This window comes from Haemaphysalis longicornis, unplaced genomic scaffold (assembly GCF_048455015.1).
Source record: "Haemaphysalis longicornis isolate Haplotype H1 unplaced genomic scaffold, Haemaphysalis longicornis Haplotype H1 scaffold_2, whole genome shotgun sequence".
NCBI lineage: Eukaryota > Metazoa > Arthropoda > Arachnida > Ixodida > Ixodidae > Haemaphysalis > Haemaphysalis longicornis.
This window is the reverse complement of record NW_027526295.1, coordinates 229,294,211-229,320,488: the sequence shown is the minus strand read 5'-3', so window position 1 is coordinate 229,320,488 and position 26,278 is coordinate 229,294,211. Positions and strand designations below refer to the sequence as shown.

The 26,278-nt window shown below is 47.6% G+C and overlaps 1 protein-coding gene across 1 annotated transcript in view; it reads left to right on the top strand.

The window, feature by feature from the left end:
* The first annotated feature begins 13,987 nt into the window (after positions 1-13,987).
* Positions 13,988-26,278, top strand: part of LOC144168543 (protein 5NUC-like) — a 29,009-nt gene continuing 16,718 nt past the window's right edge. Inside the window, exons 1-7 of the mRNA XM_077697503.1 lie at positions 13,988-14,117; positions 14,593-14,818; positions 15,247-15,435; positions 15,505-15,705; positions 23,184-23,444; positions 23,524-23,685; positions 24,033-24,061. Of these exons, the coding sequence (XP_077553629.1) occupies positions 14,091-14,117; positions 14,593-14,818; positions 15,247-15,435; positions 15,505-15,705; positions 23,184-23,444; positions 23,524-23,685; positions 24,033-24,061 (1,095 nt within the window). The 5' untranslated portion in view covers positions 13,988-14,090. The remainder of the gene's footprint in view (positions 14,118-14,592; positions 14,819-15,246; positions 15,436-15,504; positions 15,706-23,183; positions 23,445-23,523; positions 23,686-24,032; positions 24,062-26,278) is intronic.

The following is a 26,278-nucleotide window of genomic DNA, read 5'->3' as shown; positions in this document are numbered from 1 at the left end:
GACTGGTACCGAAAACGTGCACTCTACGTAGGTTCCTATGCGCATTCCAATGTCGCCATCATGTTTACATTCTCATAGGTAAATTTCTTGCTTGTCTTTGGCTTCGGGATTTTTTACATTTTCCTCATGTCTGAATATTCTGGTATTATTTTTTTTCCTTTTCGTGAGTCCTCGTTTTTTTTTTTTCTATTAGAGACGTCGTATGTGGGTGGCGTGGCTTTCCGTAGTTGTATTTTCTGAGGTGCCTAGTCAAAGCATTCTTATAAACTATGTTGCAAACTTGTTAATAATGATACTCGCCAAATATCGTGATGATTTCCCATTTGTTTTCTGGTTTAAATAAACCCCAGCGTTTAAAGAGAAAATACACCTAACTTCCGCTTTACAACGTCTAGTCATTTTATTTGGAATTCGCGCCATTGAGTGAGTAGAATGGGTGCAGATGAGGTGGGCTTCTTTTGGAGTTACATGTAAAATATCTTCAACGAGGGGTTTCAACGAGCCCAAGCTTGTATGACTATCAGGTGCGGCGTAATGGAGGAATTCCTACCGTCTGGCGGTATTTTACGTGGTGAAAATATCGGCACACGAGACTTTTTGTTTTTCACGTTCGTCATAAAAACGCCTGCTGTGGCGAGGTTCGAACCAGCGTCCTTGGGCTCAGTGGAACCACCCACGGGGCCACCGCGTGGCTGGAGGCCGCTTATATTTTCTACCTTGTTCATGTGTGTTCCACTGATTGGTATTTCATTTGAGTTTGATGCGATTTATTTCTCGATGTGTCTTAGTCGCTATTATCGAATGTGTTTGTGTTCCATGTATATGCTTTAGTATCACATAATGTATTTCTGAACGTTAATATTTTGTTGTGTGGTTAAGTGGACGGACCCCTATAAATGTCTGTTTTGTTGTTTGCAAGTCTGGCTACTGCACTCGTCAGTACAGTTCAATTTACACTCTTATTATTGGCGGAGCTATGGGAGACATGAAATGCTACGCCGGATGCTTAAACATTCCCTCCTCCAGGGGTGCTCTGAATGGCATAAACTACCCCGCTAAATGCCATAAAATACTCCTCTCGTTAGCGGAGTAATGGGCAGTATAAACTCCGTATATGGAGTGCGCTAGAGGACAAGCCGTTTACTCCCTATCCGGAATATTTCCGTTTAGAGTTCACTCCCCCCGAAAATGGGAGTGAAAGGATAAATGAGAGAAAGAGAGAGAGAGAGAGAGAGAGAGAGAGAGAGAGAGAGAGAGAGAGAGAGAGAGAGAGAGAGAGAGAGAGAGAGAGAGAGAGAGAGAGAGAATAGCGAATACGAGATATGGCTGTCAGTCCGGGCACTTCAGTCAATCACTGCAGTCGGGGATACAGCACCGCTGCGTTAGGCCGGTCGTCTCCAGGTAATGGAGCAGATGGGCGAAGACTTTCTGTTGGGTTGCCCCGTGCCTTTTCGGGAACAGAAGGGCCGTCCTTCATGCCGGCGCTGGGAGGGCCCTGACACTGGAGCGCTCGCTGGAACTTTGCTCTAGGCCCCGCGTGGTGGGGGCAGATGCAGAATTGGTGCTCCAGCGTCTCTGCTTCCGAACACTCCGCGCTCCGCAACATTGCAGCAGTCGAGCCGCATGCGGGCGTCCATGCTGATGCGTGCCGACAGCGGTCGCGGCGCCGGGCCACTTACAACCCGAGGGTCGGAGGATGGCTTGCCTGTTGTGCTGGTGGAAGATTTCAACGTGGACGTCTCACAGCCCGATGAGACCTTACTGCTTTCCTCCATGGTCGAGCGGTTTGGATTGGTGCAGACAAGCAGGTGCCTACGATAGGGAAGGGAAACTGCCCCCCCCCCCCATGTCTCTCGCCTAGAAATATTATTAAAATTGTTTACTTAGAAGGGGGGACTCAAAGTCTTGTCAGGTATGGGGAAGGCGGTAAAGGGTGTGAGGGCGTCTACATGCTCTTGTGTATCCCCATGGTACTCACGAAAGTGCGCAAGGACATGACAGTCTCTTTTGGGTGAGCCCGGAGTAATATTCGAGTCCTTCCAAGTTTCGCTGAAGTAATTACCTAGGAGGTATGGACAATTGCAAATTACAAACAAATGTGTTTTGTTGCATGCACTCCTTCGACTGCACCCAGCTTCGCTTTCATACGTCACACAGTGAAGGGTACTGAATTGTCTGCAACCATACTTCCTCCGTAGACGGTGATGCATTCTGTAACGTTTAGAACTTCACCTTGAACTAAGTATGACAAGTAAAGGCTGCTCGACGTAAAGATAGAGGCATTTTATACGCTAGCTTCTGTATGTTTTTCCCAAGAGCAACAGAGCGTTTACACTATATCCCTGGAGAAAGCGCGTGGGATTCTTTGTGGACACGCCATGATACAAGCGCGCAATATCGGTAACAAACTAGCGCAAGACAGAATCGCTGTAAAATTATGGGTGTTGCTTAGTTGTTTCTAAGACATGTGAAGGAGAAATTTTGGTTGGATTGTTGATCTGCTATTGTGAGGTGAGGAAAATAGGAGGGGTAGCCGAGCAGCTTCCATCGGGAAATGGAAACAGCAGCGCTGGAGGAGGGTTGGCCGCCGCCGCACGGGCAGTATACGAGCTGCCAAGAGGGGCGAAGCTACCCACGGTGCCGAACAGGCGGCTCCTGGCGATAGCAAGGTAGAGGAACGACCTGCGGAGGGTGCTGTCCAGGGAGCTGGTCAGGTGGTGAGGGGCGCGGCCAACAGTTGGACAGGAAGTTCAACAGCAGACGAACAGAGGGTATAACTACACTTTCACCTTCCCATTTGTAGAAGTTCTGAACATTAACTGTAATTCTTCTGGTACACTGCGATAGTTTTGTCACATTTGGCACCATTACGGCCACTGCGCCCGTCCCCCCCTTGCAGATGGAGTTCGGGAAAAGTGTGTCATGAGTAGTCGTGAAATGTGGCCTTGGACGCCTCTAAAACGATCGGCAAGTTTGGCGTATTGCTAGGTACAAAAAAAGAATGTGACTTGCACTGGGCCCTAAAGACACCACGCCAGCTTTCGGGTTTTTAAACAGCTGAAATCGAAGCTTAAGACATTAATGGCACTCTAAAGTGTTATCGGCATTCGGTGGCACGTCTTAATTCGTGCAATATAGTTTGTGGGCCAACTGAGACCCCTTAAAAGCAAGACGAAAAAATGCACTGACGATTAATATAGTCCGTAAGGCGAAATTTGGGCGCAGCGCGAGCTGCAGTCTTCTCGGCCACGGCGCATATGTGCTGCGTCTCAGGAAGTGATGGCGTGATCTGCGAACGCACGGCGGCCACTGCTGTTATCTCGCAGCGCGTCACCGCCGCCACCGAGGGTGTTGTTGTAAATTATGTTTGAAGCTCCCGCCGAAATGTCGAGTGGTTTGTATTAGCGGCTAACGAAAACGTCTGGGTAGGTGTTCGACGGGGACGGCGCTCTTTGGCTGTGACGAATGCAACCAGAGTGAAAGCGGTGGAGGCGGTGATTTATTAAGAAAGCAGGGAAGAGAAAAGAACTGGGGATGTTGAACTCAACGGGGAGTTTACCCTCATACAACCCAGTCCAGGAAAGGGAACGGGGGGGGGGGGAAGGGTTAAAAAGATAGGAAAACAGAAAGAGAGGGAAGAAGGAGGTGAGTGGGGGGGCAGTCTTTGTAGCGTTCGTCTCGTTCAAGGCTCGACGGCTACAAACGATGCACTAGTCACTTCAAAACCAGGAAGTTGAGGAGGTGCTGGAAGACCTCCTGTCGGAAGGCGTCTGGACCCGTTAGGAACAGGAAGTCTTCCAGCTTGTGACTTGGTGCACCGGGTTGCTGGAGCTCGGAGTTCCTCCCTCGCGGTGTCATGCTGGTGGCAAGAGCACAGTAAGTGCTCGAGCGTCTCGGGCTCTGGGCAGTCGGCGCAGGTTGGGATGCCCGGTGGCCCTGGTGGTGTAGGCGGGCTCCCATGTCGCAGCAATTAAGCCGCAGGCGAAGCAGAAGCGACTGGGCGTCTCTGCTGATGCGTCCAGGCAGGGCCCGTGGGATTCGACCACTGACCACTCGGGGATCTGGATGCAGGGCCTCCACTACCGGGCCAGGATAGTCCTTGCAGCATCGAATTGCATCACGTCTCAGGAGGCTGGGACTCATGCCTGGCGTGCAGCACCCTTTGACAGGGCTATCTCGTTGTCCATGATGTCCGCGTGCGATGGCAGCCAGTGAAGTCGCAGTGGACACCCCTGCGCCTCCACCGCATGAAGCTTGGCCGCCAGCGGGAGCTCTACGTAGCCGCTGGAGCTGCCTGGCTGGTCGGCAGCTCGCAGAAGACGGAGGAGGGCAGACCGTGAGTCAGTCAGGGTGATGGCTCCTCGGACCTGGGTCCCCTGCTGTAGAAGAAGGTCCGCGGCCAAGTGGAGTCCAGCCAGCTCTGTGTGGGTAGATGAGGCCGCGAAGGGCAGGCTGCACACCTGGCTGGTGCCAAGTTCCAGGGCCGTGCAGGTGGCTCCGGCTCTGCCCGTCGACTGTTGCACGTAGCCAACCGTGTATACGTGCAGAAGTCCGGCAGCGTCGTCCTGCAGCACGGCGGCCACCTCTTGGTAGATGACCTGGGGTGGAGTTGACCTTTTGCTACGGACCCCCGGCAATGTGGCGGCGATTCGTATAGCCTGCCCCGTACCCGGGGGTGATGGCTCCATACGGGGCCGCTGCGGCAACGCGATATCGCTCTCGTAGGTACTGAGCAGCATGCCCATCCAAGAGTTGGGCCGGCTGCGGTAGCGCTGGAGGAGTGCCGTGCCGTCCGATGTACCCTGAAGGCGGTGGATGTGGTGGAGCCCCACCTGCAGGGCCCGCATCTGGATAGGCCAGGAGCCTGCCTCTGTGTACGTCGTCGCCACCGGAGATGTGCTAGGAAGGCCCCCGCAAAGGCGGATAGCCCGGCGCTGATCCACCTCCACCTCCTCCCACCGGTGCGGCTTGAGTTGCACCAGAGGCAGAGCATAGATGACTACGGAGGACGCCATCTCGTGGAACACCCGCAGGGCCACCATGATGTGTGCGCAACCCTGGACACGCGCCAGCAACCTCCGCACGCCCTGGTGAACCCTCTTTGGGGAGTCAGAGAGAGTACCCTAGTCGCACGTGCCGCCCTCCTCCTCACCCTTCGCCGACACCCCTCTCCTTTTTCTTTCAGCCGACTCTGTTGCGTTCGGTCATTTGGTTAGGCGGATACTTCCGCTGCGAATCCCGCGTAACGGCTGACAGAGGGCTGCGCCCTAAAAGCCACAGAAGTTTGGTACAAGTGCTTCTTAAATGGGACATGAATACAAAATGCAAGATTGGTTCATTTGAATATTGCTCTTTAGAATAACGCTATCACTTTTAACGCAAAATTCACTCAAATACACTGTATAATGACGAAAACAAAGAATAGCAACACCGTAGCAACTTTTCCGCACTGAAGTTATGACGTATTATGGACAGCTCGTCGCGAACCGCTGGCGTCGACAAAATCACACACAAATAAACATGGATTATAAGCTTTCAGAACGAGATATTTGCGGTCACATTTAGTGCATATTCTTTTTATAGCAGCAAAAATGGTGGGGTGAACAATGGAAGTTACGAATGAACACGTAAACATAAAAGTACATGTGTGTACGGCGCGCACGGACGAAGCGCACAGCCGGTGTACGCGTTGTACTTGTCTGACAAGACTCTGGCCAAATGGCATAAGCGACATCAATACAAACATGACCCTGTTTGTTCAACATACCAAATATTTTACGAACGATTACTAAAAATCGTAACAAAAGTAAGCCGGGTGCAATACCGATCAAAAGCTGAGTATAAGGGCGGACAGGGGTGCTTGAGAGGTATCGTCCTGCCATATATACGAAGGCCGACAGTTAACAAGGCCACGCAATACATTTTTCGCGCTCGCAGCCGCCTCAACATACTAACATTTGTTTTAGCTCTTTTTGCTGAATATATCATCGCTGACGCTATGAAACGCACGATTTAGCGGTAGAATAAATATTTTGGCTGAAAATGTTTATTTCTCTGAAGCCAGACAAGCTGTAGGGCTGCTGTAGAACACCAAATCGCTCAATAAAACAGATTTGTTGTTTCTCATTATGGCCACGTTGTAAGCAGAATTTTTAAGGGCCCCTAACGTTCCATAGGTGGCGACTTTGATTTTTTCTTAATGTACGAATAATTGGAAGGTAAATGTTGATACGAGAACCTAATCGGCCAAGGTGATATTACGAACGTGGAGACTGAATAGTAACATTGAATAATTGAATAATCTTGTCTGCAATTATATATTTTCATGATATGTTGAACATAAATAAATTGTGTTGTATATTTCACGGGTAATTGGGCGTCTATAGCCTAAAATTTATTTACGAGCTTTTGTATTTTCCTATAGTCTTTGTTTTTTTTTCCAAAGTTCTAGGCAACTGCAAGAAGCAGAAGACTTCGGACTCGGAGAATGAACTGCCATCGAAAAAGCCAGAAACTTTTCGCACATGCAGGAATGTGGCTCTCACTTTTTTGCTCCTTAATTTGCTGGGCCGCCGGCAATAGCGATTTCAAGCTTACAATTATCCACACTAACGACGTTCACGCTCATTTGGAAGAAAGCAACAAATTTGGAGGGACGTGTTTTGATAAGGACAAAAAAGGGAAAAAATGCGTCGGCGGAGTGGCTCGAATTGTAACGAAAGTGAGTGCATTTTTCTTCACAATGTTCCTTATAACCTTCTTGCACTACTAAATAATATAAAAATACTTAGGTGCACTTTTTTTATTGCGCTATTTTTGCACAGGGCATTTATCAGCTGGTGGCATGAAGGACCAGAGGGGCTGAGAGCACCTTTTTGTAATTTTTGGGGATGGGTGTGTCTGTAGTAATATATGCTCTTAACGTTGTTGTTGCTAAAATCTATGTGTTTTTGTATGCGCGAATCAAGCTATACCACCGACTAAGATAAATTTCACCGTAATTATGCAGTCGTGTTCGGCGCCTCAGCTACCAACTTCCTGACACCTGCAACCCCCGCCATTGCTTCCCACTGGAACACCGCACTTATATCTCCATCGCCGCAATCCGCAATGAGGTGGCTCATGCTGCTGCCCTGCGCGCATATCTACTGGGCGATCGACTCTAGCACTCCGCCGTCACCGTCAGAAGAATACCGTCCTATGCCTCAAACATACAAATGTATCCCCAAAACTATCGCCTTAGTCGCCGCACTCTGCTCCAGCCCAACGACACGCTAAGGAAGAAGCCACCACCTAAAGCCGCCTACTAACCAACAGATGCCACGCGGCACTCCCCCCACGCCATCCACCGTCCCTACAACTCCATCACCTGCAAGTACTGCACCCTCTACAACTTGATCTGAGCGTGCTCCTATACTCCTTCCTTCACCCCCCTCCCCCCCAACCATGAGCAGTGGGAAGGCATGCTAGCCAGCCCTGGCCCGACAATCAGCATCGGCTAGTTGAAAGGGCCCGCCAGGCAGCAACCGCCCATGGTATTCTGGACTTGGAAGACGCCCCATCACCAAGGGTTCAGAAATAAAGTAATTTCTGCGCAAATAAAGTTCGCTCCTCCTCTTTCTCAGTCAACACTCATGTGTCACGTAATCAGTCTGTCGCGTAACCTGTTTACCTCCCCCAATATTATAGTACCTGCCACTTTTGCCCTCAGCCAGGCACCCTGTACCATCTTGTCTGGGAGTGCCAGCAATCCCCATCTCTCATACTTAATCCCCGTCCTACGTACGACCAGTACGTACGACCCCCGGTGCTCTCACCATCCTGCACCATTAGGCTATAAATTAAAGATGTTTATTCTCTCTCTGTCTGTTTGAACCATGCGTTACAGACATTTTCTGATGCTGTATTACCCCGTAGCAGCGCATGTAGTAGCAGCGGGAGCATTCCCAAGTGTTTACATACTCACCACGAAAATAATAGTGCCAATTGCCTTGTTAGTAAATGCCCATTGCCGTCGAATTTTTCATTGTTCATATTTAACCTAAATACGCATTTCGTGTTCATGAAAGCAGCAATGCAACATCTAAAGCCCGGTATCCCACTCAGCACATTAAGTGTCGTCATTCAAAGTAGCTCTACAGCAAACGACGTTGGTCCTGGCAGCGGGTCGCCGAAAGAAGTTCCGAAGTGGCTTGTGACGGAGAAGCGGAACCTGGTCGGTGTAGCTCGCGCCGTTCGGGCAACTAGCAAGGCTCACTGCTGGTCGTAGGGGAGCGTTCACCCTGAGTTTCTTTGATTACGCATCGGTAGGGTGTACCACCATCGGCATTACGTGCAGCCATGAGCTCGAGTTTATGGGCCGCGAGAGAGGTGGCCAAAACTAAGCGCTGCGCCATCTGGTTGCCCGGTGCCTGCTGTCGAGGCCACGCACAGCGCAGCTGCCGCCTATAAGTATAGCAACAAGGTCGAAAACCCGGCTAGTTGGTATACATTCATGATGATTAACCAGCGCAAACTAAACAGGACGAGAGAGGTGTACACAACACGAACGTTACAAACAACTGAAGTTTTATTGAAAAGAAGGAAAACATAAAGAGTTGAGCCTGCGCACTAACCACAGCCGTGACGTACACTCTTAGGCAAAAAGGACTAAAATAGGGACTAAAATACAGCCGTTAGTCTTCGCGGGCGACCGTTCATCTTCAAAGGGAGTATCTGCGGCAGAGTACGGGCCGTGTGCATAAATTCGGACTAACTGTTCGTCCCCGCCGATCTATAAGGAGTAACGGGAAGACGAAACGCATGCAGTTAGTCTCTTTGCTGCGTCGTTAATCCCCTAATGGCGTCGTCGTTGCCCTTTCGCGAATATGTCTGCGAACAGTTTTATATTTCCAAAACGCAAGGCATTGCAGTCACTGGGTGCTTTAGATGGTGCCACGGAAGAAAATATTGATTTTAGTTATAAGAAAATCGCCTAGGGTTAGTAGAGCGGCGGGTAATGGCAAGGAGCGGCGAAGCGCGATTGTCATACGCTTCTCGGCGAGGTTATGTTGATACGCTGTGTTGCATTCGATTCGTGCGAGATAATAACGGCCAATGAAAGCTTTCAAGCGCCTTAACAGTAACTCAAAAATTAGTGACAGTAGAAAAAGTAGATTCCTGAGCGTAATGAATATGTATATGTTTAACAGACTAGAAAAAACGCATATTGCTGATGACAACTGCAAAACAAAAATGCTCGCTACAGGTAAGCGTCTCGAAGTTATCTTTTACACTCGGTACATAATTGCCTTGGGCACCAAAGCTATGACAATGCTGCAACTGCTGTAAAACCCGCTTGCATTTCGCGGTCGCAATCGTCTAGCGACGCGAATTTGGAGAATTCAGGCTAAGCAACACGAAATTCGCTTTCGCCGATGCAGGAAAAAATGGCATGTTTCCTTATTCTGACACTCACACAGACGACACCTTTCACATACGTTACATAGAGCACTTAACATATGTATCGAACACTAAGAAAGCACTTAGCTTGCGCTAATTTGTGCGGAAACAAATGAGTCGTCCGATCGCCCAGCTACCTATCTCAACTAGGCGACGACGAGTTGATTGTTATTTACGAAAAAAACTATGGTTGTGAGGCTCTACTTCGAATCGAACTGAGCAATAGTCCCTAAACCTAGCAAACCGCTAAGCGCAACGCGCAAAACGCGGTCACGTTCGCTTGCACAGATAGAAATATAGAAATTCGGGCACCAGTTGCAATGGATCTGTTGCGTTATGCACAGACCTACACACTGTACACTTGAATATTATCTGCCGCAGGAACCATCCGGCGGCGTGGTCTAGCGGATCGCGCGTCGGGTTCCTTGTGTAGAATTGCGGGCGTCGGGGGTTCGATCCCTGCCGGTGCTGGCGTTTCTTTCTTTTTTCTGCACTCTACGCAGTTCGTCCTTGGGGAGTATCGGAACGGACAATCCGGGTGGGGGACTAACCGTTCGTCCTCTCGCAGTTAGACCCCAAAGGGACTAATGATTGTGGCAGAGGCCGTTAGTCCCCGAAAGGACGAACTTTTAGTCCTTTTTGCCTAAGAGTGTAGACCACGCGGCAGACACACTCTCCACAACACTGAAGGTCAAGTACTGTTGAGATAAGCAACTTGAATACCCAGCAGTGACACCGAGGGCGAGCTAATGCACGTGTCAGGATTCTTTTTTATCAAGAAGGCTTCCGAAATTTCCTTCGTGCGCGTGTCATTGTGGGGAAACAAAACACTTGTATGCTGAAACGTGGGGTAACAACCATGCTTAGAGCAATGCGCCGACGGGCAGACTGGCCGCACTTTACACTGCAGCTTCCCCCACATTCAGGGCTCTCCTCCGCGTGTACTCGGCCTACGCCCGTGGCGCCACGTGCACCTTCCACGGCGCCCGCATCAGGCTAATTCTTGCGCCAGTCCTGCAGGGTATCGCGTTAGAGCTGTGGTTAGGGCAAAAGCTACCCTGGCGACCCATGTTGAAATCCCGTGCGAACGCACTTTGTTTTCCCTTTACAGCGACGGCCATTTTGGTACAATTCGTTTTGTGACCGATGTAGACGACAGCTACGCGCAGTTTCGCGTGTGATGAGATGGCTAAGGCTTTGGCCTTAATCGTAGAGATTTCAAATAAAACATATGAAGCACTTATGAAGCCAAATACGGTGCGAACGTCCACGAAAACATAGAAGGCCCGCATGATAAGCTGTAATGTGCTTCATAGCGGAGTACTAACTTGCTCAACAACATATTCTTCTGTCACATATAAAGCAGCGGAGGCTGCCCACCCACTTCCCTTGATTGCTCTATAAGGCCATGGCATCGTGTTCGTGCGATTGGCGACCGTCGACCAATGTCACCTCCAAGAAACTTGACTGAGCGAGTGGATAGTGGGTTCCTTTCTATGTATAGTATCACTTGAATGCTAACGTGCAGTTAACACACTGATAACTATGTTTCAAACCGAAGCTTTCAGCCTCTCACTGATATCGTCTGTAGTCCACGAAAACGCACTGAAGGAAAGCCAATTTCATGGGACGATGATGATGCGCGTGGTTGAAGCGAAGAAAAAATTAAAGCCGTTCCACTTAACGTGAAAGCTGTCGGAAGTGCGGAGTAGTCATTCGCCATAATGGGCAGTAGCGCCGTTATCCGCTCACTGCTACCACCCAATGCAGTTCAAATTTCCCACCTTCGCAGTGCTCACGCACCCCCAGCCTGAAACGGCGCCAGCGGGAGTTCTGTTGTCTTTGCGTTTGCTTTTCCTCCCGCACGTGCCGGCGTTGCCCAAAGCCACGTTTTTTTCGCTTACTATCGCAGAAACCAACCCAAAGGGAGTTCCTAACTAAATGAACGCGGGCGCTGCCGTCTAATTACGTATATCTCGCCTCAAATGTACCTACAGTTTTCTTTGCGCTACAAAGGGGAGAGGTCTGACAAGCGCCAGCGCTTCACGTGACTACATAAACCGCTTGTCTTTCGAAGCCTCTGGGTTACGCCGCGACAACGGAACGCCGTGTGGCTCTACTTTGGTCCAGCGAGCGAGATACGACGACAAAGCGCGGCCTTAATGTGCTCTGCACTTAATAAATTGCTTGTCGTGGTCGGAACCCACCCTGGGTCCCTCGTGTTGTGAAGCCGACGTCTATCCGATTGCACCAACGGTTGGAAAGGGGTGCATGGACGTGGTAAGACTGAAGATTCACTCCTCTGTCTAACGATGACGAAGGTTGAACTTTAGGAAAAGCTATTTATTGCCCGTATCAGTAAAGCACTAGTGAGTACCATCGCAGTGCAGTAAACCGTCCCGACAAAAAACATCTTATGTGGTAATGTGATTAAAGTGATGTGATGTGGGTCCGCTCACTTCTGGGTTCGTTCGTTGCGTGTTGAACTTGATTTTGGGAAGCCTCGCGTTACCCTTAGTTTCCGTTTCGACAGAGATCCATGTTTTTAGATTAAAAACTTCTTCTGTGGTTGCGGCGGAGCTGAGGTAGTTACCAAAGGCTAGTGCTTTTAAACTAAACAAAGCTCTATTTGTTTTCATAGTTACTTTAAAGTAAATTGTAATTGAGGATGTCCATCGGACTACTAGAAAACAGCGGTTAGTAAATCAACTTTATTTCTTATTGTCATTTCATTTGTCGTTTCGTTTCCTTTGGGGCATGGAATACCTTGCTGGCTTCTTTACTTAAAGGGTTTTGAGCGCCGGAGCTACGCCGGGCGATGAAGCCTGCCGGAGTGAAGGGCTCCGGCGTAATAATTACCACAAGCTAGGGATCTTTAGGGGCGCGTGATCTCAACACATCGGCGTTTTAGCTTTCCGCCTCCATATGAAAACCGGGCTCAGGACAGTACCAACGTTCTAAGTCTCATCATAGCAACGTCTTAGCCACTGAGTCCCCATGGCAGGTCATTGTCGGTTTTAATGCGTAGCATTCTTTGCCCAGTACCCACACAGGGAGGACCGTGTAACGCCCTGTATTTCCACAAAAATGCGGATTTGGTGGAAGTAACACCTTTAATCGTTATAATAGCGTAAATGGAGATAATTGGTCGGACAGAATTGTCAAAGAACCAAAAAATAAGAAAAATATAAAAAAATAAAAATTTCACAAAAATGATACGACAAAATCAAACACATGAGATCTTATACATCTCCCTCCAAAACCGAAGAATAAACAAAAACTGGCTGCGGCTTAGCTCAGCTTACCTTCTATATGCAAATCCAAAGTGTCGCTTAGTCTGGTTGAGTCTTGGTATTTCCTGGTTAACCTTTGATATAGCTGTATTGCCGACCACGACTTAAAGCCGTTCGGTCACGTGCAACGCTCACAGAAGGACGCCGGCCGAACGCGGCATTCAGCGGCGCGAACGCGAAGAACGCGGCGTTCATTCACGGCGAACGCGGCGTTCCCCTTCGCCGGGCACGAGACTAGTCACGTACCCCGAGACGACCCAGTGGCACATGCATGGGAGGCTGCGGGGGTCGTCGGCTGCCGATCAGCTGATCGGCCACTACAGCGGCGGAGGCTGCCGCTCACATGAGCAGAGCGACTAAATCGAGGCCTTGTGAGCAGCGCCGAAAGCAGGCCCAGCGAATCACGCGATGCGCTTCGAGGGGTGTGTCGCTGGGGGTGTGCCTCCGGCCGAAACGTTAACTTCCGCATCCTCCGCCAAACCGCCAGACGACAGTAGTAAAGCTTTGCTGTAAAAAAGTCCAGAAACAAATGTCAAAATACGGATAAAAAATTGCTGAAATGGCGAACCGTGTAACGCCCTGAATTTATACATAAATGCAGATTTGGCGGAAGTAACACCTGTAATCGTTATAATAGCGTAAATGATTACATTTGAAGCGACAGAATTTCGTAAAACCAAAAAATAACACAAATATAAATAATCCAATTTTCACAGAAATAACGTGACAAAATCAAAAATATAAATCTTATACATCTCCCCGCAAAACCGAAGAATAAACAAAAAGAGTCCGCGAAAGAAAGTTGGAATTATGAATGATAATATAGCGAAAACGGACCATATCTGTACTAAGGCACTTCACCGCTATAATGGTATAAATTTATAGCATTTGCGAAACGAAAAAAAAGAAAACTTAAAAGGAATAAAACAAACCAACGTCTTCCGCTACTTAAAGCCATATGCAGCTGTAAGTAAATCACACTCAAGACAAGCGGCATAAGAATGCTACGCATTAGTAGAGAATTCTCTGAATTTCTGCAGATCTTTTTACTGCACAGAACCAGAGAAGATAGGGAGCTACTTAGTATTTACTTAGTCTGTCGACGCAATCGTTTCCAAGCCTTCGTGCGAAAACAAAGATTTCTGAGTTTTCTTCCACAGTCCACTTAAATATGAAACGAAAAGTTTAGGTATTAAACAAAATATTAACTGCACGTGCTTATAAACCATGTTGTTTTCATCGCAGGTAAACGAAATTAGAGAGAATGATCCTGATGCACTATTCATAAACGCTGGAGACTTTTTCCAAGGGACGCCATATTACACCCTCCTAAAACAGGAAGTCATATCTGAAGTAATGTCTTCGATGGGTTACAACTATGTGGTGAGTTCATGCTATTGGGACGGGCATTATCTTGCTAATAATTTTGTGCTTATTCTTGCTTTTAAGTATAGTTGAGAAATAAAGAGCAGAAATCCGTAATCAGTTGATTCACCATTATACAAATTTTATGTTTAATTTTAATATTAAAGAGAGTACGTGAGTTTTTTTCTTGAGAGAAGATGAATTTTGTTAACCAGCTTTTCGTGTTAACAGCTACGGTGCAGTTAAACAATCAATAGATACAAATGGCCCTTAATTTCTCACACTGAATTTGATGTAATATGCTCTGGTGTTCCTAGGTAGCGTTTAGTTTTCGATACCTCGCCTATATACCATCGGATGTTTCTTAATGTTCATTTAAAAGGATGTTAAACTACCTCTTTTAGTATGGGGGTCTGCATGGATTATCAGCAAATCCGATATAAAATTTTCGATCCTAGAGGGGTGACATTAACCTATTTGTCGTTACTTCCAGTGTCTAGGAAATCACGAATTTGATGATGGACCAAAGAACCTTGCTCCTTTTCTAAGAAAAATGAAGGAGTCCCATGTCACAGTTGTGGGAACCAACACGGATTTTTCAAACGACTCCTACTTGAAGGAATACAATCTTGTCAAGTCTGTAGTGACGGAAATAAGAGGCAGGAAAATAGGTATTCTTGGAGCAGTCATTCCTTCCACTAAGTATATCTCCAGTCCAGGTCAGTAACCCTTGCCGTTTAAAGCTGAAATTGTTCTTCATTGTCATGATTTGCAACCTTCGTAAAACACAGGTGATCAGAAACGCTGCCAAAGTTCCTTTTTGCTTCTTTGTGTTGGTCATCAGGGAGGAACATAAGATTGAAAACGGTGAAAACATCTCTAGTGAAGTCTTGAGAAGAGGGCTCTGCGTCCATTGCTCGCACTAGAACAAGCTAAACCTCATATTAGAAGGTGTTCAGGAGGGTTATATTTTACCTTTACACCAATTTAACATTAGGCAGTAATAACATGTTTTGCTGGTGTCACATTCAAGAAAAGGTTTTTAAGTAATCCTGGTTGCATGCGTTTGTTTACGTTCGGCAATCTTCGTAAAATTCTGGTTTCATATGCGTTATTCGAAAATTATTTTATTTCTTAATTTTTCCAGGACCAGATGTAGAATTCTACGACGAAATTGAGAGCTTTAATAAGGAACTAGTGAAACTGAAACAGCAGAAAGTGAACATAATTATTGCCATCACGCACAGTGGGTTCTCACGAGAAATCAATATTGTGGATAAAGTTACCGAAATAGACGTCTTGGTTGGCGGACATACAAATACATTTCTTTATACAGGTAAGAACCTGAAAAAAATTCACAATTTTCTTTCATGTTTCCTGAATTACTACTTCTTTTCACTTTTAGGAAATGACCACCCAAAAGAAAATAAACCCGATGGTCCGTACCCCTATGTTGTGAACAGAACCGGTGGGAGCCAGGCGGTCGTAGTGCAGGAATATTGGTTCGGAAAGTTTCTTGGTAAACTGGAACTAACGTTCGACGAGCAAGGTAAAATAACAAGCTACGGAGGAAATCCAATATTGCTGGACGCTAATGTAAAAGAAGGTAAGCATTTTCCACAATTTTTAGGTGTTTTCGCGGCAAAAGACCAAATTAGCTATTCCCTCCGGAAGCTATTGCCATGTGTCTCCAACATACTAAATCAATTGGAAATTACACATTTCAAAGTTCGACTGGCCTAACAATTGAACGAAGTGCATTGTGATGTTTGATAGAGGACTCAGCTGCATCAGTAAAAAGTTTCATTTGTTTGTTGATTTTGGTTAAACACTATGGTAAGGGAGTGTTACTGAAAGATTATTTTGGTTTGACTGTTTACAAGCCCAATCCATGTCGTCGAATACAACACTTGTCGCGGTTTCTCAGTGAATAAAGGCTAAGCTCAAGGACACGGGTGCGACTAAACCGAAAACGCCCGTGTGTCGAGTTTTCGGTGTATACGCGGCCCCCAGGTGCTCGAAATAAATCCGGAACCCGTCACTACGTCGCGTCTCCTAGCACGGGTGCAGCTTCAGTGTGTAACAAAGTTAAACTTGGATTTTTTGACGTCCAAAAACCCACCAAGTTCGTTTTAATACGGCGCAACACACACACACACACACACACACAAAAACGCATCGCCGATACGACTCTGGATTCCTATGCTCAGGAAGTAGAGCCGATAACTTCACATCACAGGTGAAGGCGGAAATAGGAGCGTTTTGTAAACTAAAATTTGTTTTGGCATCTGATGCGGTGTTTTTCACGCGAGAGAAATTCCTCCCGTTAAGGTAACAATACAGCGCAGCATATCCGCCCGTTTGAAAAATTGGCCGCGTGTCCGCTTACTTGCCTGCGAATGTCGTAGAAAGACGATAGCCATGTGCCGCCGCTGCCACGCTGATTGCATGTCTTCTCTTTTCCGCCCATACTGTCACGCTCTTCCCCTTCCGTCTAGCTCCTTCCGAGATAAAGACGGTGTAGGTTTGCTCCAGTCAATTCAATTTTAGCGCTCTCCACTGCTCGCGCGTTATCAATTGTAACCTTTCGTTACAGTTCGGCTCCCTGGAGGGCTAGTGTCACGCGTGGTTGGGCGGCTAAATCTAGGGACACACAGAAAGCCAGCCAGCCAGACAGACAGAGACACACAGAGGCAGACAGAGACAGGCAGAGACAGACAGAGACAGACAGACAGACAGACAGACAGACAGATAGAAATTTTTGCGTTTAAATAGCCCAAGAAAGATTACCATTTCTAAAACGTGGGTCGCTTAGGAAAGGTACATGCGACAAAAATTTTATCTTTGCGTCCCTAAGCAGGGCGAGACAAACTCAGGCAACATCAAGCCTGGTTTGAACTTGCCAGCCAATTGAAATGCGAGAAGAAATAAATAGCTGGCGTTACCTACTTTAAGGAGCCATGAAGACAAAATACAAGTTTGTGTTATTCGAAAGATTTCGTGTTTTATAGTGCTCCCAGCGCTTGTACGAATGCAAACGATGCTTTATTCACTGAGAAATTATTAAGCTGTGTGAGTGTTATAGAAGCGCAATCAAACACTTCCCCTCATGCCCTGGCGCCATGGTAAATGCTTCAAAAATCTCACAGGGCCTTTTATATTTCGCGCCGAACAAAATAGTATTTTCCTCGCAGGCAACATCACACTTACATCTGGCGCAGTGGGGGGCAAGATTCTCTACTGTGCTGACTTGCTGGCAGGCATAAGTATGTTCCCGGAATCTGTCGTTAATACGACGGCCTGATGGTCCAATGTAAAAGCGATTGCAAGCCAAACGTATCTCGTGTATTACTCAGTGTAAGCCACAAAGTTGCGCACGTTCTGTACGTTGTTTTCCTTAGATGCGCTGATTTCTTTTTTTCGAATAAAATCAATTGTCAGTGCGCAGTACTCACGTCAAAGTGTATGTTTTTTCTGTGTCGTTTTCGTAAGCAATACCCAGCGTATTTTAATTGATTGATTGTGGGGGTTTAACGCGCCTACGCAGCGAAGGCGATGAGGCGCGCCGTAGTGGAGGGCTCCGGATTAATTTTGAACCCAGCGTATTTTCCCATAATTTCCCTTCAAAAGCGCTACCACCTTTTACAACACGCACCCCGTATAGGACAACTCATTTGATTTAGAGAAAACTTCTATAATTCGAGAAACAAGCGCTGTACTGGTGTGTGGCGTCCTACGAGGTGTTATCAATAAGCTCCGAGTCCGTTTTTTCTAGTATGGTTAGGAAGAAAGTACAAGGCTATACGCACAGTTGCAGAAAACACCGTTCTTTATTTAAGGGTGTGTCAAAAGGCATGGTCGTTTGTGTGCATAGGCAACTCTTCAACTGGTGCTATTTTCCCTACGCGTCTTACCACGTCTTTGATATCCCCATGAACAACTACTCAAACCCAAAAGCGAACCAATTGGCAACTTGTGCTTCAAGATTACCCGAGAACAATTTACAACACTGACGAATACTCCACGTGTCTTGTTGGACAGTGAAACAACGCTTAAACGAAGACTAAAAGAAAACACTGTCTTTGTTTAAGCGTTGTCTCACGGATTTATGATGAACAAACTAGCGCAGAACCAAACGCTAGTTACTCTTATTATACATTCCAGGCAATCTTCGCGTGTCATTTTGCTGTCTAGTTTGTTTCCGGCTACTGGCAACGGAGCAGGAACACCACGCCAGAGTTTACCAAGAGTTCTGTCCGCGACCTGGGTTTTTAGGCACGACTCTTAAAGGCTTAAAGGAAACCATAATCTTAACACTGAGAGGCATTCAGAACGAGTGCGTCAAGAAATGCGAAGCGTTATAAGTTGCAATCTTCTTTTCAGACTCCATTAGCACCAAGCGAAGATAACGGGGCACACGCCGGAACTCTCTTCGGCGAGCCGTACTTAACAAAGTAATGGCGAGTGCTTTTATGGGACAATAGTGCCCAAGCAAAAACGCGCGGCGAAGACCTCAGGACGTAAATCTGGTCAGTTAGATGTACACGGAAGGGAGACAATATTTTTCCGGGCTGTGAACTCCCGTTTCACTTAATGTCCTCCGTCAGATGCCTTAAAATTAGGCAGTAGAGCACAATAACGACTATCTGGCTTTGTGGGGACAAATTCATGATGCTCAACGCCGTAAATGCGAAAACGCCAAGGAGGATGCGTTTGCTCGGACTGCAGACTAGCCTCGCCTTTTTCGGTTGCAGAAATCGGAGTCGCCACGGCTCGCCGTTGAAACACATTAGTACTAAAAAAAAACTCCCAAGCATTTCCCCGAGGGTGAACATGGTTAAGTGCGAATGCACGGGGTGATGCTATGAGGGGGAGTAAAGTTAAAATCCGTTGGCATTCGCCCGTGAGCGCGCGCGAGCCGACCCACGGAGGTCTGGCAGTTTATCGCTGCATATATAGGGGGGTACGCCGCGCCGAGCGCGCCGAGCCAGGTGGCTGAGAGAGGAGGCGAGCGCAAGGGGAGAGGGACAGCGGCGCACGGCAGCTGCAGCCGAGCGAGGGGGAGAGGAGAGAGTGTGACGTCACGGTGGAGAGAGAGGCGCGCGGCAGCTGCTGGGGAGAGGAGGCGCGCTGTGACGTCATACCATGACGTCACGGCGCGAGGAGCGGTGCGGGGAGCGGCACGCACCCGCGCAGCCACGGCGAGGAGGCGGAGCGAGCGCGGTCACGTGGTGAAGTGACGTCACCGCGCCGTTGCTACCGACGCTCCTCTCCGCTCCACGCCGTTGCTAGGGAGAGGAGGACTGCGGACGCCGCCGCCGCCGCCGCCGGCGGTGGAAGGTTTGGGGTCGCTTATAAAGTACATTCGCACTTAAAAATGTCACTCGCCTTTTCATTTCAACTTGGGTTTGCCAAGATGAAAGCGTCGCGTTACGTCGATTCTCAGCTCTGTGTGGGACCCGCAATTTTTTTTAAGTGCCCATTTTGGGTTTAGCGCTGATGTCGCTATGTTAGGAATGCCGCTATCGATGTGCTACGACATTGAAAGGCACAATCCGGAATATGCGTATTGGTTAACCCGGAAAGTCAATTATTTCACCTTGCGCCGTTCGAAGGGGAAAGAAGCCAGGCTTTATATGGTGCCAGTGAGAACGTAGTAGGCTGTCTCGATCCCGTGGCGTCCACGCTGCTTCCTTTGCGCTCTCTTCAGCCTGTTGTTTTATGTATATATATCAGCCCAAATAGGCGGGGAGGACATCTGTTCGCTCGCATTAGTTTGTGACACCAGATGAACCACATGAGTAACATCATAGTCTCCAAGCGGTAAAAAGTTGGGAAAGGCAGAAAATCTCTCTCAGACGAAACATTAGAAAATTACAGGGCAAAGAATGGATTGAGGTGACACAAGCGGATGATACCAATGGGAGAGGCCTTCGTCCTGCTGTGGACCTGAGCAGGCTGATAATGATAATGAAAATAGGAGTGGTGGGAACTTGAAAGACTGTGGGAGACGAACCCTCGTCCTGCCTCGTTCTGCAGGAGCCTCCTCCTGCAGAGGGCAGATGACAGACTGATGAAAATTACGCACACGACGGGGAAAACTTTTGCTCTAGCTAGTATAGGTCACGTGAACATGTTCTGCAGCCGATGCGCGTAGTCTTTGCCCTTCCTATCACGCAAGTCGGCTGGTGAGCACAAAGACGCGGGTTCGATTCCACGCCACGGCGGCCGCTTTTCTGATGGAAGCGAAGAGCAAAAAATGCACGCATCCACACGAAGAGAATCATGACGAGCGGGCGAAGCACTGGGGATCGTTCTTACCCTAAATTACCCGGGAGATTTCCCACTCGCGCATGTAAATAAGTGACAACGCGTGTGTGCAGTAAATACAATTCCAATCCGATCCAATACAATACAATTCAATTTAATCCAATCCAATACATATCAATCCAATTCAAATTCAAATCCAATTCAATTTAATCCAATCCACTCCGATCCAATCCATTTCAATCCAATCCAATGCTCCTCGCGCATGCGGAGCACGGATCTCCAAGAGCCACGTGAAACTGCTCAACGTCTCCCTCGCTCTCTAACGTGTTGTGAATCTCTCTTTCTCTCTCTAACCTTTGGTGAACCTTTATTTTGTTCTTGGTAACCTTTAGTGAACCTTTTGTTCACAGATGTTTCGATTTACACGGTGCGGTGCGTCTCTCTTTCTCCCCCTCCCCTCCTCTCTGTCTCTCTCTAACCTTTTATGAACATTTTTTTTGTTCTTGTTAACCTTATGTGAACCTTTTGTTCACAGATGTTTCGATTTACATGGTGCTGTGCGTCTCCCTCTCTTTCTCACTAATCTTTTGTGAACCTTTTATTTTGTTCTTGTTAACCTTTTGTGAACCTTTTGTTAACATATGCTTCGATTTACACGGCGCTGTGCCGTGAGCACGGATGCCGGACGCCAGAGAAGCCTCGCCCTTAAGGTGCTTCGCCCCTAAAACGCCCGTGTGTTCGAGATTTCGGCGCACGTTAAAGATCCCCAGGTGGTCAAAATTATTCCGGAGCCTTCCTCTACGGAGTGCCTCATCGCCTACGGAGCGCAACCTCACAATCAATCAATCAATCAATCAATCAATCAATCAATCAATCAATCAATCAATCAATCAATCAATCAATCAATCAATCAATCAATCAATCAATCAATCAATCAATGAATCACGCAAGTCCGGGTAAACTCGTTTTGCTAAACCACCGACAAAGCCGCCGCAAATCTGCGGCACGCCTTCCTCAAGCTCCTATGATGCTCCTTGGCCCAGCAAATCAGCTCGCCGATTCGGAGTCTCGCGCTAACGAGTACTTATGGACCGAGCCCGACAAATAATATTACCTTGTGTGCCACATGGCTCACGCAGAAATAAAAATTCGCAAAAAAGGCGGCGCTTCTGGCTCTTGCTACCGATTTTTTAGCGTAAGCTACACTGGCTGAGGTTGAACAGTTTCACGCGGACCTTGAAGGGCGGTGCTGCGCAAGCGCGAGGACCATTGGATTGGTTTGGATTGGATTTGATTTGGATTTGGATTGGATTGGAGTAAATGGGATTGTATTGGATTGGATTGGAAATTCAATCCAATTGGAGTACGGGTGTGTAGAGAATTGGGTCTGCACAATCGCCGGTCTGCGCATTCCAGAGGAGTGACGTTATAGCCGTGGCAGACGCACTGGCACCGGCGCGTGCCCACCTGTGCGCCTCCGTTGCGCAGTAGCCGAGCTTGAAGTTACGCCGGAACCGCTTGATAGCCGTTTCGCGTGGCTCCTGGAGAGCCGTGCTGCGCATGTGCGAGGAGCAGTGACTGGACTGGACTGGACTGGACTGGACTGGACTGGACTGGACTGGACTGGACTGGACCGAACTGGACTGGATTGGACTGGACTGAACTGGACTGGACTGAAATGGACTGGATTGGATTGCATTAGAAATTGTTTTAGCAGCAGTAAGCATTATAATCAGCTAATCCTAGACAAGCAGGAAACCTAAAAATAACCAGCTGAACCTTAGCTCACGCTACGTATATCCTGGCATAGCCGAGCTAATTGACTGCTAATTTTTTCTTCTTTGCGTGGCCAAAGCCGCCAAACTTGCCCAGGGCTGTCGCATGGCTCCTCCTTGAATTTATAACAAGGAACAACGCTTTATTAGTATAGTCATAATGTCAAAATGACAAGAAATGAGCTCGTAGAATGACCGCTCACTTATCACATCAAGACTATTTGTGCATACAATACACAGGATAGCTTTTCCCCCTCCCTCCTTCCCTCACTCACTAACACTCGCTCAGCTGGTCAGACGCACATATGCACACGCTACCAATATGCTCACGTTTTTCACGTGGCCTTCTTAAAAAAGCCGCCCGCATCTTCCCACGGGGGGAACTCGAGTAAATGCGTCGCATCTACTCGAGTCAAGCAAAGCGTCACGTCAAGCGAAAGCCAAGCAAAGACGCCCTTGACTGAACTCCGAACGCGCGCTCCGCCGCTTATATACGTTGAGGGGACTGCGTAAGCCGGTCCCAGTCGACGACGTTGGCGTACTTGTAAAGCGGCGTGGACTCTAGGTGTTTGAGTTAAGCGCGGATGTGGCTTCGCCGGAGAACGGCACACCGGTTATATGCGCAGCGCGCCCGAAGGAGAGGAAACCGCGGAAGAGAGAGTACTGCACATGCGCCGGCCCCAGCGCGTCTGCCGCGGCTATGACGCAACCCAATCCAACGCAATCCACTTTAATCCAATCCAATCCAATCCAATCCAAATCTAATCCAAGCCAAGCCAAGCCAATCCAAGCCAATCCAATCGAATCCAATCCAATGCCCCTGGCGAGAGAGTGTTCGAATCCAATCCAATGCCCCTCGCGAGAAAGTGTTCGCTATCGCCTCGACTCGACGCGCATGCGCAGTGAGCGTGCGGACTACGGACGCCAACGCGGGTGACATCGTGAGTTACTGAAATGCTCTGCATTTAAAATAAAGCGTGAGTGTTCGCTTTATGACAAACCGAATCATAGTATATATGACATACTTTTTTTTTTTCAGATGTCTGCATGGTTTCTGTTCTGAAGCCTTTCAAAGAAAAGGTTGCAGTGCAAATGGAGAGGAATATTGGGGCAACGAAGGTTTGCATGGAGCACGCGGAAGGCGTTTGCCGTTTGCAAGAGTGTAACCTTGGAAACCTCATCGCCGACTCATTCTTTCACTACTACGTCAACAGAGAACGAAGAGAGAGTGCAGCCTGGTCAACACTGAATGGAGCAGTAGTCAACTCCGGCGGCATCCGCACAGCTCTACCTAGCTTCTGTGAGTGCACCGATTCGAGCTACAAGCAGTGCAACTAAAAAGGTAATCCGATTTTTTTACATTCTCTCCTTGATTTTAGCCAACATCACTTGGGGAGATGTGGTTACAACGTTACCGTATGGAAATTCACTAGTGACAGTCACGCTCAATGGCAGCTTGCTATGGCGAATGTTTGAGCATTCGGTCTTTAATTATACCACTGACAAAGACGAACGAAGAGGGCGGTTTCTTCAAGTTTCTGGTGAGTGGGTTTTTCTTTGTGTGTACTGAAGCTTCACGTTACTCCAAATGGCATACCACCGAACTGTAGCAATGTTTGACCGAGATTGGTAATCAGTTCTGCTCTTGAGGAAGCTTTTTAAGTGGGAAACAGTGTTCGTACAAGTTTCTGTTTTGCAAAAAAAAAAAAATGAAATGAATGACCATGAGTGGTTCAAGGAAGGTCTTATACGGTGAATTACCGCACTCTGCTCAACTTACCATAGCAAAAAAGTTAGCTTTGCTGTTGCGATGAGCAGTGGTTGCCCCTGCCATATTGTGTTGTGTGAATGCCTAAACTTCCGAGGCAAATATTATATTTACTTACAGACTCACAAGTAAAATCTGGTACCAGTAATGTAAGTACTTGTCACGGTAATGCGATGAACAGCATCTGCTATAACTGATGCTATGATATGCGCGTAAATTGGTTATGTTATGTTGCTTCTATGCATGTAAAACGCAGCCTATAACGAGTGCCCCATCATTATATTTTCCTAAAAAGACAGTACGGATGCGCCCTTTTTTTATTTTATTCCACCAGCATTCCGTACCGATGAAATTATGTTTTGCTTCTCACATTTACACTTATAAACGCCGATAACTATTTCATAATAGAAAAGCAGCGTGGTTGATACTGAGCCCTCTTCTTCGGAGCACTTTACCAAACATGCACACATTCGTTTGTTGCCTTCAAGCTCAGCCTTATCGAAAAGATTGAATCCCTAAATTTTCAGGACGTTTTGAGGGGCACCTCTTTTTTTAACATCTGTAGTTTTTTAAGAACGTGTAACAAGGAGCGTCGAGTATCTTAAATCTCTTAAATCAGGCGACGAAAAAATAGCCGCGCGAAATATTACTGCTCTATGCACAAGAGAGAACTTATTAATTTGCTGAAAAGCTTTTCTCCTCTTTCACTCTGCTTTTCAAAATTTTTGCATTGTTTATGGGTTTGGTGACGTCGCAACTGTGATATATCTGTTATTGGCCAGCTTCCTAATAGTGTCATCTCTAAACTGATTTGGTTGCCACTCTTGAGAATAACGCAACAAAAGCCAGGCCTATTTGCTGTGACGGGCACTTCACGCAGTGTTGCTACGTTCTAGTGATAACTACAGTTTTCGAAGCACTGCCAGGAACTATGGAAAAAGTGGGAGCGCTGATCGGTATGGCTGCAGGATTCTCTTAAGCAAAGTGCAAACTTCAAATCCCAAGTAACATATTTGACTTGCCAGAGCCGCTGCAGTTACATCGCCAGGGGAAAAAAGTTTGGGTCACTAGAGATGTAGTGGAAAATGAAACGGCTGACTTTATTTGAAATAACTGAGGTTTACTAGTAGACGGACCCCATCGTGGACATTGGAAGCCAGGTGCTTTGAACTTCTGACTTGAGGAATTGCGCCATCATCTGCCAGCGCGCCAGACATCACAGCACTTGCGACCACGTCGACATAGTCCTAAAAGGAGACATACTTCAAAACGTCCACATTTGGGCCGGTGTCCCGATCTTCGATTGTAGGAAGCTGGCTTCCCTGCAGCGCTTGGGTTCCAGAGCACGCAGTGACGGTATCATTTTGTGGTGGTAAGCGCTCTCACTTCTTCCTAAGCACGCTGTGTAGGCCAAGGCTGTACGTCGTTTACTGCACAGCGGGTGCGTTTCTCTGCCCGTTTGCCAGGCGCGAAACCAATTCCATATTATCCATATTAGGTTCCATATTATCCGATATGGAACCTACTCGCGTTCAGTTTACCGGGCTTTTACAGCAGATCGTCTTTGTTGGGCTACTTAAAACCGGAAATCTTGGTATATCCGTCTGTCTGTCGGTCCTTCCGTCCGTCCGTCCGTCCGTCCATCCGTCCATCCCTCGACTCAGCCACGTGGCCAAGGTTTAAAAGGATCCCTGAAGTAGTTTGTATAGGCAAAACCTTTCAAACTAGGGAATCTGGTACCATGCTTGTCAACACTGCTGAGCAAAAAGAATTCATTAGGCATACATAAGTGGCACTACTTTTATTAAAGATAGATGTGTGGTCAAATTTTAAAGCTTCAGTGTTCTCACAGATGGCGTCTGTAACACGAAAACGCCCTCCAGGAAAACCAGCTTTCGTCGACGATGATGACGAATTATCGTGGGTTAAGTAAAAGAAAAAACCCTTCCCGTGGGAAGGGTTTCGAGCCCGGGTCCCTTGTGTCATGACAGCGGCGTCTATCCGGTTTCGCCATTTCGATATTGTCGGAACACAGTCCAAACAGACAACAACCAAAGAATCCGTCACGTAAATGCTTCGCGTTCAACCATCGTCGTCGTTAGACGGAGGGGTGCAGGATTTTTGTAATAGTAAATCAAAAGCATCACGTTGAAACAACGGTTTCACCTTATGTCCAGAAAAAAGCTCTCGCCCGGGCCTAAAGCATGCGGCGGCTTCTCAAGTCCAACTGAAGCGAAAAGTATCAACAGATAGCGCGCGAGCAGTGCGAATGCGAGAAAATTGAATTGAAGTGAGAGAACCTCTACTGTTGTTATCGTGGAAGGAGCGAGGCGGGAGGGCAGGAGCGTGAGAGGGGGGAAAGGGAG